General features: G+C 34.3%; 2 protein-coding genes across 2 annotated transcripts; both read left to right on the plus strand.

Moving 5' to 3' along the window:
• The first annotated feature begins 1178 nt into the window (after positions 1-1178).
• On the plus strand, positions 1179-4127 carry LOC140773961 (uncharacterized). The gene is made up of 6 exons (XM_073116762.1): positions 1179-1485; positions 1978-2718; positions 2820-3511; positions 3562-3736; positions 3809-4055; positions 4109-4127. Exons 1-6 carry the CDS (start codon positions 1179-1181, stop codon positions 4125-4127), a joined length of 2181 nt encoding a protein of 726 aa, XP_072972863.1.
• Positions 4128-6830: 2703 nt separating this feature from the next.
• Positions 6831-9797, plus strand: LOC140773970 (uncharacterized). The gene has a single exon (XM_073116775.1). The coding sequence runs from the start codon at positions 6831-6833 to the stop codon at positions 9795-9797; it is 2967 nt and encodes a 988-aa protein (XP_072972876.1).
• The last annotated feature ends 8080 nt before the right edge of the window (positions 9798-17877 follow it).

A 17877-nucleotide genomic window follows, 5' to 3' on the forward strand; every position in this document is an offset into this window, starting at 1 on the left:
CAACTCAAAAATAAGTCAAGCTAAGCTTAATCTTAAATTTTAGGCTCAAAATTAAATTTGACTTAAAGAGTCATCTCAATCAAGTCAGCTCGATAAGGTCTCTCTCTATATATATAATATGAATCATTAGATTTTTTGATATAATAGCCCAACTTCTCTTTCTTTATAGTTGAATTAAGCTTTATTTCAAGCTTAATTCAAATCTAAATTAATTCAAATTTGCTCACTCAAAAATGATTTGAATTAAAATATTTTAATTCATATCTAATCACAAATGTAAACTCTAAATTAATTTCAATTCAAACCGATCAGAACTGGACTCGAATGAGCTCCGCTCATTTCGTTCATCAATTTTATCTTGGGGTGGTTTTACTTCCTTCTCTCTCATAATGGAAAGGAGAAAAAAAAACCTATATGAACCTATAAGTATGTATGATATGACAATTAACCAAAACTAAAACTTATAAATGTAATCTTATGTGTTTCACCTTAAACGTGCAACTGCTCGATCTAAGCTTAATCGGCCGACCAAACTATTCACCACCACATTGCACCTAAGTCTCTAATCTTATGTTTTTCGCCATAAACTAAATTTTACTCTCAATTACACTGCCACAAAATCAGATCCGTTCGCATCACCTCTTCTTTCTTTCTTTTCTCTTTTATTTTCAAATTTCTTTTTCCGTCACTTATGAAAGAAATGTGGAACACGAAATATTCGTCCAACACATAATTAATCACATTTACGCGTCAAAAAACGAACACAAAAGGAAACTACATTTACACGTCTTCCGATGCAAGATGTCTTCTGTCGGAGGATAATGTGCTACTAAAAAAGACTTATCTTAGTCTAATTAATTTGTTTAGCAGTGGAGACTTTCAAACATTCCATTCATTTCTACACTGGATATTTACTGTCAACTCCTCCAAAAAGTTAGATGAGATACATAGTCTTAATAGATGGGGTTATTTATGTAAAGTAAGGGAAGGGCTCGTTACACGTAACAATTAATTAACATAGTGGCCTTGGAGGAATAATCTACCTTTTCCCTTCTTAAGAAGAAGAAGAAGAAGAAAAGACTAGAGAGCTTAATACTCCAGCAACTATAAATTAACAACATAATTGGGATCGACTACTCAAGCCATTTATAATAGTTTATATGAAGTCACATACGTTAATGCCGATTCATCATCACTTGCTTCTTCTTGTTTACCTTATTCTCTTGCTCTCTGTTATAGCAATCCAAACATTGGCAGCATATCCTTGCATTGAGGTCGAAAGGGAGGCGCTCCTCACCTTCAAAGCCAGCATCTCCGATGGCATCCGGCACAGTTTGTCTTCTTGGGATGAAGCTCAAGACTGCTGTAGATGGAGAGGAGTTGTGTGTGATAATACCACCACCCACAATATTTTGGAGCTAAACCTTGGCAACCCATTTGATTGGTATTCGCAGCACATCAACTGGACCGATTATGCACTGTCCGGTGAGATCAATCCATCTTTGGTTGCCTTAAATCATTTGAGTCGCCTTGATCTTAGTAATAACAATTTCTCTGGCATCAGCATCCCTGAATTTATTTCTTCTTTCTACAACTTGGCGCACCTTAATCTATCAAATTCTTAATTTGGGGGTATAATACCTCGTCAGCTCGGAAATATCTCCAAACTCCACTCCCTTGATCTCTCTAGGTCATCCTTCATTGGAACAGTACCTCCTCAACTTGGAAATCTTTCTAGCCTACAGTATCTTAGTTTGAATTGGGCATTCGATAACACTAGTACACCTAATGCTGACAACCTTGAGTGGGTTTCCCAATTAGCTTCTCTCGAGTATCTTGATTTGGGAGGGATAAACCTGACAAATGCTATAGATTGGCTGCACATAATTAACAAGCTACAATCCATAAAAGTGTTGCTTATGTCATATTCTAGTGTTCCTAGTATCCCAAACTCTCTGTCTTATGTAAACTATACAGGTCTCACAACCCTTGATCTGTCAGACAATTGGCAGTTTAATACTACCTTACCACATTGGTTGTGGAATCTTACCGACCTCTCATATCTCAATCTTGAAGACAGTCAATTTCACGGGAAGATTCCTAATGCTTTAGGTAACTTCACTTCCCTCACTTACCTATACTTGGGATACAATAATTTGGAGGGTCCTTTACCTAAATCAATTGGAAAACTATGTAACTTGAGAGGTATAGACTTGAGTTATCTTGGCATCGGTGGAGATATTCGAGAGTTGGTCGAAATGTTGGGTTGCAAATGGAACAACATGGAGGAGATCATTTTGTCAAGTAACAATCTTCAAGGAAATTTATCGAACTGGCTAGAGGAGATGCCAAATCTAAAACATCTTGACCTCAATAATAATTTCCTTGTTGGGCCAGTATCTCTTGAGATTGGTAGTCTTCAGAATCTTAATTTCTTGGATCTTTCTTCTAATTTTTTGCATGGTGTCATATCTGAAGCTCATTTTGCCAACCTGACAAAATTGAATCAATTGCAATTATCATCCAATTCCCTAATAATATCGGTGGACCGTAGTTGGAATCCTCCATTTCAACTTATCTCCCTTGCTTTAGGCTCCGGTCGAGTGGGACCTCAATTTCCAGCATGGCTCAGATGGCAGAGACAAATAAATGAAGTAGATCTATACAACACAAGCATCACAAGCACTTTGCCACATTGGTTATGGAGTTTACCTATAAGTATGCTAGATCTCTCTTACAATCAGATTTCAGATAGATTGCCGGCATATTTGAAGTCCACAAATTTTTTGCTCTAGATTTGAAATCTAACAATTTGGAAGGTCCATTACCCTCGTTACCAGATGGACTCAGCTTCTTAGATCTCTCCAACAATTTTATATCTGGACCTCTACCAAAGTTGTTGCTGACATCAATAACTTATTTGTCGCTCTCGAATAATTCGATCAGCGGCAGCATACCATCTTCCATATGTGAACCAACAATTCTAGAGGTCCTAGATTTATCAACTAATCATTTGTCAGGAGAACTCCCACGGTGCTGGCTGCAAGGTTCATGGTTATTCATGATGGACTTGTCTAACAATAATATCACAGGAGAAATTCCACCATCCATGGGTTCGCTAACTTCACTCCAATCTTTAGATCTCAACCGTAACAACCTTTACGGAGAGCTTCCTTCGGAGTTGCAACATTGCAAGAATTTATTTCTTCTAGACCTTGGCAACAACAACTTCTCAGGAAACATACCAATATGGATAGGAGAAAAGCTATTGAATTTAAGATATCTTCAGCTTTGCTCAAATATGTTTGACGGCAACATTCCTCCGCAGCTTGCACAACTTACTGCCCTTCAAGTCTTGGATCTTTCATCTAACAAGTTGTTTGGATCAATACCACGTTCTTTTGGTAATTTCACTGAGATGATGATCTCTTCTTCAGTACGGAATGATAATGAATACTTCTCTTGGGTGATTGATATTGATATATTCACCTACATGGATAAACTGCTTCTAGTAATGCAAGGAAAAGAATCTAAATATTCTGAAATCCTCTATTTAGTCAGGCAATGGATCTTTCAGGGAATAATTTGAGTGGGGTAATTCCCGAAGAAATAGGAGTTCTTCGGCAGTTAAACAGTTTAAACTTGTCCAAGAATCATTTAATTGGAAGGATCCCAGAAAAGATATTCGACATATTATTTTTAGAATCTCTTGATCTTTCATCAAATGAACTCTCAGGTGCTATACCGCAAAGCATAACAAAATTAACATTTTTGGATCACCTGAATTTATCTTATAACAATTTATCAGGGAGGATTCGTTCTGGGAATCAATTGGACACTCTTAATGATCCGTCAATATATATCGGCAATGCTTATCTTTGTGGGCCTCCAACTAGCAAGAATTGCTCTGGAGATACCGCAGCTTCTAACAGTACGTCAAACTATGCTAATGGATCAGAGACGTCAATGTGGTGGTTATATCTTGGAACGGGAGTTGGATTTGTGGCTGGATTTTGGGGTGTGTATGCTGTTTTGTTGTTCCATGGGACCTGGAGGTATGCTTATTTCCAGATGATTGACAATTTCTTTGATAACATATATGTGACAGTGGCAGTGAGTATGAATAGGTTGAAAAATAAATATGGATGAAAGACCAAGTGTTTCTATGAGCTAGTAAGATATGAAATTGGAATACCTCTCAAGTCTCTATTTAGAATTTTCTTTGTAATGTGTACTTTTGCCTTGGTTTACTCCTTATTAGTATTACCTCGTGTTCTAAAAGAATGTAATAGCTCTTATTATGCAATATTAGTAAGTAAATACTTTTGGTTTATGACTCCTACCGTTATGCTTTGTATTTTTACTTCTATCCTCGTGGTTTCCATTAATTTGATGATTTCATATTTATTATTCTGGTGGTTTTCATTAACGTTCATATTTATCAACTTGCAACCTTCTTAAATTAATAAGTCTTCTTTCCTCTGTGAGTAAAACCTTTTTTTGTTTCAGATAGTTGTAGCCAACCTCTTCTTTGAGTAATATATAACAATGAAGGATCGAGCTACATAATTTAGTGAATATATACAAATATTCTGTAGTTACTTGCTTCTTGCTATGAACTTGTTAGTGAATATTTTATAGTATGTCGATCACTACCTGCATTTGTTTGGAATCAACATCCCTGAATTCATTTGACTTACCTTGATCTTAGTAATAACAATTTCTCCAGCATCAGTATCCTTGAATTCTTTACTTCTTTAAACAACTTGACGCATCTTAATTTATCAAATTCTCATTTTTAGGGGTAAAATACTTCGTCAACTCAGAAATCTCTCTAGACTCCACTCCCATAATCTCTCTCGATCATTCTTCATTGAAATAGTACCTCCTCAGCTTTAAAGAATCTTTCTAGCCTACGTTATCTTAGTTTAAATTGATGTTCACAATAAAGAACTAACTCTAGGGTTTCTATTGCACTCTATGGAGAAAAAATGTGGTTTACATTAAAATATTGCCGCCAAGAATCCCAGACAACTAACAGGAAAAGGAAAAAAATAACATTCTTCAAATAAATCATAGATGTGAACAGAGAAACCCTAACTGATCCTTTATATGGTTTTATATCAAACATCAAAATCATGAACGAAATCTAGGGTTTATACCAATCATTCTCATTTATATAAATAACTAGGATTTACATCAAGTATCGCCTCTGAGAGTACCAAATTAAAAAAGAAATGCTAAATCTATCAAAACTAATCAAAATGCTTAAGTATATGAGCCTAAATAAAAAATAAAAGGAATCGTACTCTCAGCTGGAAGTGTCGATCATCTGGTAAATAATTTTAAAAATAAACCTAGTTCGGTCAACAAGTCTGATTTTACTTCTTTTTTTTATACAAATCACACCTTGTATTTCTCTATTTTCTCATTAACACCCGTATTTTAGAATTTTATAATCTGACATTAATCTTATTATATAATTTATATGACTCTACTAATCAATTACTAAAATACTCTTAAAATAGTTTTGATGTAACCTACACTAGCCAAATTAAAATCATCTTCCCAAAATTAAATCATATCTCTTTAAACCTAATCCTCTATTTGAAACTATACTTACCTCACTAAATCTAAATTCTTTTCTCCAAAATTAAACCGTACCCTACTAAATCTAAATCACATTTGTAAAACTAACTCTTACCTCATTAAGTCTAGATCTTCTTCCCTAACATTAAATCCTATCTCACAAATTTAAAATCTCGTTCTTCAAACTAAGCCCTCTTTCAAGAAGAATAATCTATAGTCAGTGTAATTTATCAAAATATTCTTTTATTAGTACTCTTCTGTTTGGTTATGGTTGCCTTAAATTATCTCTAAGTGTTATATAAAAATTATAGAAAAAAAAAGTGTCAAATTATAAAATCCTAAAAAAACATGGTGTTACTTAGAAAATAGAGAAAACAAAAGGTTTGATTTGTAAACTTTACTTTTTATTTACGATATGTTTCACCACCGTTTTCTTTCGTTCGTTCGTTCTTTCTTCTTCGCTCCAAAGTGATTTATTCGATAATAATAATTTGAGAATTATCTAAATTATTCAGCTTTCACACGTGATATAGACTTTAATAAATATACGAATCAGACTCAATCTCCAGCCACATTTGATGATGGTTAACACCTCAAGTGAGAATTCCAAGTCTCTTGGTCAACTTTGGAAAAATCTAGCGTCATGTCCATTCAAGAGTTTTCCCTCTCATTTTCAAGAAAAATAAACACTTGGTTTACTGCAACTATGCATCTTCTCCCCAAGTGCACGGATTTGAATTATAGGTGCTAGCCGTTCAGGCACGTTAGCCCATGACCGACGTCCTATGGTCATGGTTGCACTCACGCTAATTCTACAAGACTTTTATGTACTTAAGTTTAGCTGCATCTGTGATCGTTATTTGACGTACATCTAACGTTATGATTGCGCTTGATTTAATCCAGTGAGGTGATCGGATATATGTTTCAAACCAATTAGAACAATAGGATAGTAGTGGGTTAATAAATGAGACTTCAATAGTCCAAATTTAATTTTGAGTTTTCAAACATCGCTATACATATACAAGGAATTTAATGGGTTAGGATGGTTCATCTACGTTAGGAAAAGTTTCTTACATCTGTCACATATAACTACTAATCAAGAGAGCTATGTCTCTGTCGATTTGTATAATTTGGTATTTATTATTATAGAAGTCATGAGCTTGACGAAGACTCCACTGCCTATAAAAAAATGTAATTCGGACTACTCAAGCCATTTAAAATAGCTTGCGAAGTCACATACAATGGCGACTCATCATCACTTGCATCTTCTTCACCTCATTCTCGTTCTCTCTATTATAGCAATCCAAACTTTCCCAGCATATGCTTGCATTGAGGACGAAAGGGACGCACTTCTCACCTTCAAAGCTGGCATCTCCGACGGCATCCGGCACAGCTTGTCTTCTTGGGATGAAGGCCAAGACTGTTGTAGATGGAGGGGAGTCGTGTGCGACAACACCACCACCCGCAATATTTTAGAGCTCAACCTTCGCAACCCATATCAAGATTGGGATAATTGGATCGATTATGCATTGTCCGGTGAGATCAATCCATCTTTGCTTGCCTTAAATCACTTGACTCGCCTTGATCTTAGTAATAACAATTTCTCTGGCATCAACATCCCTGAATTCATTGCTTATTTCAACAATTTGACGCATCTTAATCTATCATATTCTAATTTTGGGGGTAAAATACCTCATCAGCTCGGAAATCTCTCTAAACTCCGCTCCATTGATCTCCGTTACTCAAGCTTCATTGGAATAGTACCTCCTCAACTTGGGAATCTTTCTGGTCTTCAGTATCTTAGTTTGAATCAAGCATTCAATGATACTAGTACGCCTTATGCTGACAACCTTGAGTGGGTTTCCCAGTTAGCTTCTCTCAAGTATCTTGATTTGGAATACTTAAACCTAACAAATGTTGTAGATTGGCTGCACATAATTAACAGGCTACAATCCATAAAAGTGTTGCTTTTGTCATATACCAGTCTTTCTAGTATCCCAAACTCCCTGCCTCACGTAAACTTCACAGGTCTAACAACCCTTGATCTTTCATTTAATAGCCAGTTGAATACTACCCTACCGAATTGGTTGTGGAATCTTACAAACCTCTCGTATCTCAATCTTGAAAGTTTTGGATTTCACGAGAAGATCCCTGATGATCTTGCTAAATTGACTTCTCTCACTTACCTAAACTTAGGATACAATAATATAGAGGGTCCTTTACCCAGATCAATTGGCCAACTATGTAACTTGAGAAGTATAGACTTGAGCTATCTTGGCATTGGTGGAGATATCCAAGAGTTGGTGGGTAAGTTGGGTTGCAAATGGAACGATATGGAGGAGATCTTTTTGTCAAGTAACAATCTTCAAGGGAATTTATCTAACTGGATACAACAGATGACGAATCTAAAACATCTTGACCTCAGGAATAATTCCCTTGTTGGGCCAGTGCCTCTTGGGATTGGGAATCTTCACAATCTTAATTTTTTGGATCTTTCTTCTAATTCTTTGCATGGTGTCATTTCTGAAGCTCATTTTGCCAACTTGACAAAATTGAATGACTTTCTATTATCCTCCAATTCCCTAATAATATCGGTGGGCCGTAGTTGGATTCCTCCATTTCAACTTACCACCCTTGCTTTAGGCTCATGTCGAGTGGGACCTCAATTTCCAGCATGGCTCAGATGGCAAAGACAAATATATGAAGTAGATCTATACAACACAAGCATCACAGACACTTTGCCAGATTGGCTATGGAGTTTATCTATAAGCATTCTAGATCTCTCTTACAATCAGATTTCAGGCAAATTGCCAGCATATTTGAAATCCACAAATATTCATGTTCTAGCTTTGAAATCTAACAATTTGGAAGGTCCATTACCCCCGTTACCAGATGGACTCGAGTTGTTGGATCTCTCCAGCAATTTTATATCCGGACCTCTACTAGAGTTTTTGCCAACATCAATACTAGATTATTTGTCGCTCTCAAATAATTTGATCAGTGGCAGCATCCCATCTTCAATATGTGAACTTGCATCTCCGTGGGCACTAGATTTATCAAGTAATAACTTATCAGGAGAACTCCCACAGTGCTGGCAACAGAGTTCAGGGCTAGAAATAATCGACTTTTCAAATAATAATATCACCGGAGAAATTCCACCTTCCATTGGCTCACTTAGTTCACTCCAAATTTTAGACCTTAGCAACAACAACTTTTATGGAGAGTTTCCTTCAGAGTTGCAACATTGCAAGAATTTAATTCTTCTAGACCTTGGCAACAATAACTTCTCAGGAAAGATACCAATATGGATAGGAGAAAAGTTGTTGAATTTAAGATATCTCCAGCTTCGCTCAAATATGTTTGATGGCAACATTCCTCCGCAGCTTGCACAACTTACATTCCTCCATGTCTTGGATCTTTCATATAACCAGTTGTGGGGGTCAATACCACATTCTTATGGTAATTTCACTGGGATGATCTCTTCTTCAGTACGGAATGAGAATGAGGATGAATTCTTTTTTGAGAGGGTTGATATTGATACTTTCACCTACAAAGATAAACTGTTTCTAGTAAGGCAAGGAAAAGAATCTAAATATTCTGAAATCCTCTATTTAGTCAGGGCAATGGATCTTTCAGGGAATAATTTGAGTGGGATAATTCCTGAAGAAATAGGAGCTCTTCGACAGTTGAACAGTTTAAACTTGTCCGGGAATCATTTAACTGGAAGAATCCCAGGACAGATATTTGACATACTATCTTTGGAATCTCTTGATCTTTCATCAAATAAGCTTTCAGGTGTTATACCACAAAGCATATCAAAATTAACATTTTTGGATCACCTGAATTTATCTTATAACAACTTGTCTGGAAGGATTCCATCCGGGAGTCAATTAGACAGACTTGATGATCCATCAATCTACGTCGGCAACGCTTATCTCTGTGGGCCACCAATTAGCAAGAATTGTTCGGAAGAAGGTGCAGCTCATACTAGTACTTCAAACTATGCTAATGGATCAGAGACGTCATTGTGGTGGTTATATCTTGGAATGGGAGTTGGATTTGTGGCTGGATTTTGGGGTGTGTATGCTGTTTTGTTGTTCTATGGGACCTGGAGGTATGCTTATTTCCGGTTGATTGACAATTTCTTTGACAACGTATATGTGACAGTGGCAGTGAGTATGAATAGGTTGAAAAATAAATATGGATGAAAGACCAAGTGTTTCTACGAGCTAATAAGATATGAAACTGGAATACCTCTCAAGTCTCAATTTGGAATTTCTCTATAATGTGTACTTTTGCCTTGGTTTACTCTTTATTGTCATATAGTTTATTTTCAAAGCCGGTAGCATCTGAACTGTACTGCCTTGTGTTCAAAAAAATTATGTAATAGTTCTTATTATGCAATATTAGTAAATAATTACTTTTGGTTTATGACTCCAACCATTAAGCTTTCTATTTTTATTTATATCAATGATATCCTTGTGGTTTCCATTAAATTGATGATTTCATATTTATTATTCTGGTGGTTTTCATTAACCTGATGATTTCATATTTATCAACTTGCAACCTTCTTAAATTAATAAGTCTTCTTTCCTCTGTGAGTAAAACCATTTTTGTTTCAGATAGTTGTAGCCAACCTCTTCTCTGAGTAATATATAACAATAAAGGATCGAGCTACATAATTTAGTGAATACATACTAATAAAACACCCTACTATTTAATCTGTTAATTAAACTTGACTAAACTTTTGAATTCATTATATTCTGTAGCTACTTGCTTCTTGCTCTGGACTCGTTAGTGAATATCTTATAGCATGTTGATCACTACCTGCATTTGTTTGGAATCAGTATCCCTGAATTCATTTGACTTATTTTGATCTTAGTAATAACAATCTAGTCAACTGACTACCTCTGGCAAAGTATCATCTATGCTTGTGATATTTCCAATTCATGTGAAGCTTTCCGGGTTAGAAAGATATTCTTATTGTTTTGGTTACAATTTTTTGTATTGATATGATGTGATCCGGGTTTAATTCCGTCACCTCATGGAGGAGATTGACTTCGTTAGATCAAACCAAATTATCATCAGAATTTTTATTTCAATAGTAGCAGTCTCGAGTTATAGTGTTCGAACGGTTCTTCTTCCTAGCATTCGAATGACATAGCCTATCAAAGAGTAAGACTCGAGTTTTGGTGTTCGAATGCCACAGTCACTAATTATTTTTGGATCTTGGTGTTCAAATTTTGTCCAACGATGTTTAAATGCCCCAACCCGAAAGTGCAGCCTATTCAATGGTATTTAAACGCCGAGCTGAAGCAATTCGAACGCTTAACATCGAGGTCGTTGTGTTAGATTAACTTAAATTATTTTAAATTTTGGTAAGCCTTTAAAAATATGGAAGACAACAATTTTAAAAAATATTAAATATTATTATAATTTTTCTTATATTATTTCCACCTTCAGCCTCCTTCACTACATTTTCTACCCCGTTCTCTTTCTCTATTAATCTTTCGATCTAGATCGTTGTTCTCTCTCTCTCCTCGTCTACCGCACCTCCCTTTGATTCGTAGAGCTGGCCCTTCCTCCCTCCTCTTCCTCTCTCATTTTCCCTCATCACCGTCATCATCAATCAATCCGTTGCACCTAAGGTGGTTAACTCTCTAATATTATGTGTTTCACCATAAACTATATTTTACTCTCAATTACATTAACTTGATGATTTCATATTTATTATTCTGGTTTTTCATTAACTTGATGATTTCATATTTATCAACTTGCAACCTTCTTAAATTAATAAGTCTTCCTTCCTCTGTGAGTAAAACCATTTTTGTTTCAGATAGTTGTAGCCAACCTCTTCTCTGAGTAATATATAACAATAAAGGATTGAGCTACATAATTTAGTGAATACATACTAGTAAAACACCCTACTATTTAATCTGTTAATTAAACTTGACTAAACTTTTGAATTCATTATATTCTGTAGCTACTTGCTTCTTGCTCTGGACTCGTTAGTGAATATCTTATAGCATGTTGATCACTACCTGCATCTCTTTGGAATCAGTATCCCTGAATTCATTTGACTTATCTTGATCTTAGTAATAACAATTTCTCTAGCATTAGCATCCTTTAATTCTTTACTTCTTTCAACAACTTGACACATCTTAATCTATCAAATTCTCATTTTTAGGGGTAAAATACTTCGTCAACTCAGAAATCTCTCTAGACTTCACTCCCATAATCTCTCTCGTTCATTCTTCATTGAAATAATACCTCCTCAATTTTAGAGAATCTTTCTAGCCTACGTTATCTTAGTTTAAATTGATGTTCACAATGAAGAACCAACTCTAAGGTTTCTATCGCACTCTACCGAGGAAAAAAATGTGGTTTACATTCAAATATTGCTGCCAAGAATCCCAGACTACTAACAGGAAAAGGAAAAAAACGACATTCTTCAAATAAATCATAGATGTGAATAGAGAAACCCTAACTGATCCTTTATAGGGTTTTATATCAAACATCAAAATCATGAACAAAATCTAGGGTTTATACCAATCATTCTCATTTATATAAATAACTAGGATTTACACCAACTATCACCTCTGAGAGTACCAAATTAAAAAAGAAATGCTAAATCTATCAAAACTAATCAAAATGCTTAAGTATATGAGCCTAAATAAAAAATAAAAGGAATCGTACTCTCAGCTGGAAGTGTCGACCATCCGGTAAATAATTTTAAAAATAAATCTAGTTCGGTCAACAAGTTTGTTTTTTTTGGGAATTTTACAAATCACACCCTGTGTTTCCTATTGCCTGATTAACACCTGTATTTTAGAATTTTATAATCTGACCTCTCATTTTTTTTTTCTTTTTATACAATACTTGACATTAACCTTATTGTATGATTTATATAACTCTACTAGTCAATTACTAAAATACTCTTAAAATAGTTTTGATCTAACCTACACTAGCCAAATTGAAATCATCTTCCCAAAATTAAATCATATCTCATTAAATCTAATCCTCTTTCCCAAACTATACTCCCCTCATTAAATCTAAATTTTTTTCTCCAAAATTAAACGGTACCCTACTAAATCTAAATCATATTCATAAAACTAAATCTTATCTCATTAAATCTAAATCTTCTTCTTTAAAAATAAATCCTACCTCATAAAATTAAAATTTTATTCTCCAAACTAAACCCTTTTTTCGAAAGGGTAATTTAAATTGTTAATAAAATATTTTTTTTAATTAGTACTCTTCTATTTGGTTATGGTTATATTAAATTACCTCTAAGTGTATATAAAAAATATAGAAAAAAAGAGAGTCAGACTATAAAATTATTAAAGACACGGTGTTACTTAGAAAATAGAGAAAACAAAAGGTTTCATTTGTAAAATTTATTTTTTTATTTTGCTAGTCCCTGATACGAGGTGTTTCACCACCGTTTTCTTTCGTTCATTCATTCTTTCTTCTTCCCTCCAAAGTGATTAATTCCATAATAATAATTTGAGAATTATCTAAATTATTCAGCTTTCACACGTGATATAGACTTTAATAAATATACGAATCAGATTCAATCTCCAGCCACATTTGATGATGGTTACCACCTCAAGTGAGAATTCCAAGTGTCTTGGTCAACTGTGGAAAAATCTAGCGTCATGTCCATTTTGCCACGTTGGTTATGGAGTTTACCTTTATGGTTTTTAGATCTCTCTTACAATAACATTACAGGGAGATTGCCAATATATTTAAAATCCACAAATATTGATGTTCTAGATTTGAAATTTAACAATTTGGAAGGTCCATTACCCCCATTACCAGATGGACTCATGTTGTTGGATCTCTCCAACAGTTCTATATCCGGACCTCTACCAAAGTTGTTGCCGACAACAATAGGGTATTTGCTGCTCTCAAATAATTTGATCAGCGGCAGCATCCCATCTTCAATATGTGAACTTGCATCTTCAAAGGCCATAGATTTATCAGGGAATAACTTATCAGGAGAACTCCCACAGTGCTGGCAACAGGGTTCAGGATTGGAAATTATCGATTTTTCAAATAATAATATCACTGGAGAAATTCCACCTTCCGTTGGTTCACTTACTGCACTCCTATCATTAGACCTTAGCAACAACAACTTTTATGGGGAGCTTCCCTCGGAGTTGCAATATTGCAAGAATTTAGTTCTTTTAGACCTTGGCAACAACAACTTCTCAGGAAACATACCGATATGGATAGGAGAAAAGCTGTTGAATTTAAGATATCTTCAGCTTCGCTCAAATATGTTTGACGGCAACATTCCTCCGCAGCTTGCACAACTTACTGCCCTTCAAGTCTTGGATCTTTCATCTAACAAGTTGTTGGGGTCAATACCACATTCTTTTGGTAATTTCACTGGGATGATGATCTCTTCTTCAGTACAGAATGAGAATGTGATTGAATTCTGGGTGGGGGGGTTTGATGATGATATGTTCACCTACGAAGATAAACTGTTTCTAGTAATGCAAGGAAAAGAATCTAAATATTCTGAAATCCTCTATTTAGTCAGGACAATGGATCTTTCAGGGAATAATTTGAGTGGGGTAATTCCAGAAGAAATAGGAGCTCTTCGGCAGTTAAACAATTTAAACTTGTCCAGGAATCATTTAATTGGAAGGATCCCAGAAAAGATATTCAACATATCTTCTTTAGAATATCTCGATCTTTCATCAAATAAGCTTTCAGGTGCTATACCACAAAGCATATCAAAATTAACATTTTTGGATCACCTGAATTTATCTTATAACAACTTGTCGGGAAGGATTCCATCCGGGAGTCAATTGGACAGACTTGGTGATCCATCAATCTATATCGGCAATGCTTATCTTTGTGGGCCACCAACTAGCAAGAATTGCTCTGGAGATACTGCAGCTCATAACAGTACGTCAAACTATGCTAATGGATCAGAGACGTCAATATGGTAGTTATATCTTGGAATGGGAGTTGGATTTGTGGTTGGATTTTGGGGTGTATATACTGTTTTGTTGTTCCATGGGACCTGGAGGTATGCTTATTTTCAGATGATTGACAATTTCTTTGACAACGTATATGTGACAGTGGCAGTGAGTATGAATAGGTTGAAAAATAAATATGGATGAAAGACTACGTTCTTCTACGAGTAAGATATTAGATATTAAACTAGAATACCTCTCAAGCCTCAATTTGAAATTTATCTTTGTAATGTGTACTTTTGCCTTGGTTTACTCTTTATTGTCATATAGTTTATTTTCAAAGCCCCTAGCATCTGAACTATACTACCTTGTGTTCTAAAAAATTATGTAATAGTTCTTATTATGCAATATTAGTAAGTAATTCCTTTTGATTTATGACTCCTACCATTAAGATTTGTATTTTTATTTCTATCAATGTATCCTCGTGGTTTCTTGGTGTTCTTTTTTAAACTTGTCCGGGAATCATTTAATTGGAAGGATCCCAGAAAAGATATTCAACATATCTTCTTTAGAATATCTCTTCTTTAGAATATCTCGATCTTTCATCAAATGAGCTCTCTGGTGCTATACCGCAAAGCATATCAAAATTAACATTTTTGGATCACTTGAATTTATCTTATAACAACTTGTCTGGAAGGATTCCATTCGGGAGTCAATTGGACACTCTTAATGACCCATCAATCTATATCGGCAATGCTTATCTTTTTGGGCCACCAACTAGTAAGAATTGCTCTTGCTCTGGAGATACTGTAGCTCCTAACAATACATCAAAGTATGTTAATGGATCAGAGACGTCAATGTGGTGGTTATATCTTGGAATGAGAGTTGGATTTGTGGCTGGATTTTGGGGTGTGTATGCTGTTTTGTTGTTCCATGGGACATGGAGGTATGCTTATTTCCAGATGATTGACAATTTCTTTGACAACGTATATGTGACAGTGGCAGTGAGTATGAATAGAATGAAAAATAAATATGGATGAAAGACCAAGTGTTTGTATGAGTCAGATATTAAACTAGAATACCTCTCAAGTCTCAATTTGGAATTTATCTTTGCAATGTGTACTTTTGCCTTGGTTTACTCTTTGTTGTCACAATGTTTAATTTCAAAGCCGGTAGCATTTGAGCAGTATTATCCTATATTCTAAAAGAATGTAATAGCTCTTATTATGCAATATTAGTAAGTAATTACTTTTGGTTTATGACTCCTACCATTAAGCTTTGTATTTTTATTTCTATCAATGTATCCTCGTGGTTTCTTGGTGTTCTTTTTGTTGGCAAAAATATATCATTTTGGCGTTCCAACCTAACTTTTATAACTTGTAACCACACCTATTAAGGGTTGCTTAGGGACTTAAGTGATAGAAGAAAAAGATACAATAACAAAAAAAAAGAAAAATATTAATAATTTTTATAAATATAATAACAACTTTGATGGATTTTTAACAATTTTTTTATTTTTTACATATATTGCAAAATTTACATACTTCATCGTTACAAGTTATAAAAAAATAATGATCATGTCAAATTATGTTTTTTGTTATTTAATTAATTATAATAATTCTGTAATGTATAAAAAAATAACAAAAATTATTAAAAATTAATAAAAGTTGTTATTATATTTGCAAACTTTGTTAATCAGTCTCTGTAATTATTTTTTAATTAATAAAGTAAGATATTAATCTGAAATAGTGGTGAGATAATTAAGATTAGTCAATTTCTTACCTTATTAATTAAAGAATGGTTTGATAGACTTATAGAAAAAAAAAAGAGAACAATTAAGGGATAGAAATAGATTAAGAAGAAGAAGAAGAAAAACAACACTAGAAAAGAAGAAAAAGAAGAAATTATTATAATAATTTTTTGCAAATGTAAAAATAACTTAATGTTACAAATATAATGTTACGATCTGACAATGTGGGTTAAGTTAAGTTGGGTTTATCTATCTTTTATTTATTTTATGATGTAAGACTTTTAGGCAAGTCTAGTTTAGTCATGTGAGCTATTAAGGCAAGTCAAAATAAGTCATGACAGCTCTTAAAGCAAGTCTAATTAAGAAAAGTTCAAATAAGTTACGATAACCCTTAAGGGAAGTCTAGTTAAGTCAAGTCCAAATAAGTGACGACAGTCCTTAAGACAAGTCTAGTTAACTCAAGTAAGTTTTTGAGACAAGTCTAATTAAGTCATATAAGCTTTTAAGATAAGTCCTTATTTGAGTCGTGTCAGCTTTTAGAGCTAATCCCAATAGGACTTATTGTAATCGATCTCTATATAGAGGGGTTATAATGACAGCCTTTAGACAAGTCTAGTTAAGGCAAGTCCAAATAAGTCACGATAGCTCTTAAGGCAAGTCTAGTTAAGTCAAATAAGCCTTTAAAATAAGTCAAATTAAGTCATGTAAGCATTTAAGACAAGTCCTTATTTGAGTCGTGTCAGCTTTTAGGGATAGTCCTAATAGGACTCGTTGTAATCGATCTCTATATAGAAAGGAGTTAGGTTCCTTTATTAAGCATTCAAGCATTGAGAGAAATCTAAGTTTAGCCGGTTCTTATTTTCGTCCTTATCTTTTTACCTTAGCCGTTATATTGTCTTTATCTTTATAGGAATAAATCATTACCATAGATCCATTTCAAGTATCCAAAACCCTAGTCACCTACCTCTAGCAGTCACCCTACTACACGGCCATCCACTGCCACCCTTGACTGTCCACCACCCTCCGACGACCGCCATGATGTCAAAAATTATCGTTCTGCCCTCTCTAACCTATCTCCACTATTTTATTTTTAACTTTTCATCTCGACCTCCGGTTCAGGTGAAACGTAAGCCATTAGAACTCTAACTCACGAGGCTATCTCCATGTAAATTTTCATAATTTTTATAATTTTCTAGATCTGGTTCATAACATCTAATAACTTTCTCAAATATAATAATAACTATTGTTGCTTTTTCTATACACTACAAAATTTATATATTTCATCTTTATAATTTACATAGAAATAAACAATAATCATGTATAGTCATATTTTTAGTTAACTAATCTAAATTATCTTACCATTATTTTTTATTAATATCTTATTTTATTAATGAAAGAGCAATTGAAGAGACTTACATATATAAAAAAAGAGAATAATTGAGAGATAGAAGATGGAGTAGAGAAAGAAGAAGATGAAGATGAAGATGAAGATGAAGGAAAAGATTATGGGGGCCATTTATCTATCTTGTAATGTCTTGCTACTATTTAATAAGACATTAAATAACAGAAGAGCAAAATTAGGAGGAAAAGCGAGAAAAAGTTTTAGAC

The sequence above is a fragment of the Typha angustifolia genome, chromosome 2, assembly GCF_048772165.1.
Source record: "Typha angustifolia cultivar Huaian chromosome 2, ASM4877216v1, whole genome shotgun sequence".
NCBI classification, from domain to species: Eukaryota; Viridiplantae; Streptophyta; class Magnoliopsida; order Poales; family Typhaceae; genus Typha; species Typha angustifolia.

What these genes read in the sequence shown, in the direction of transcription:
- LOC140773961 (XM_073116762.1), top strand. Translation starts at nt 1,179, where the DNA reads ATGCCGATTCATCATCACTTGCTTCTTCTTGTTTACCTTATTCTCTTG. An exon ending in GTTATGGAGTTTACCTATAA is followed by an intron (nt 2,719 to 2,819) that starts GTATGCTAGATC and finishes ACAATTTGGAAG; the next exon opens with GTCCATTACCCTCGTTACCA. An exon ending in TTCATCAAATGAACTCTCAG is followed by an intron (nt 3,737 to 3,808) that starts GTGCTATACCGC and finishes ACAATTTATCAG; the next exon opens with GGAGGATTCGTTCTGGGAAT.
- LOC140773970 (XM_073116775.1), top strand. Translation starts at nt 6,831, where the DNA reads ATGGCGACTCATCATCACTTGCATCTTCTTCACCTCATTCTCGTTCTC.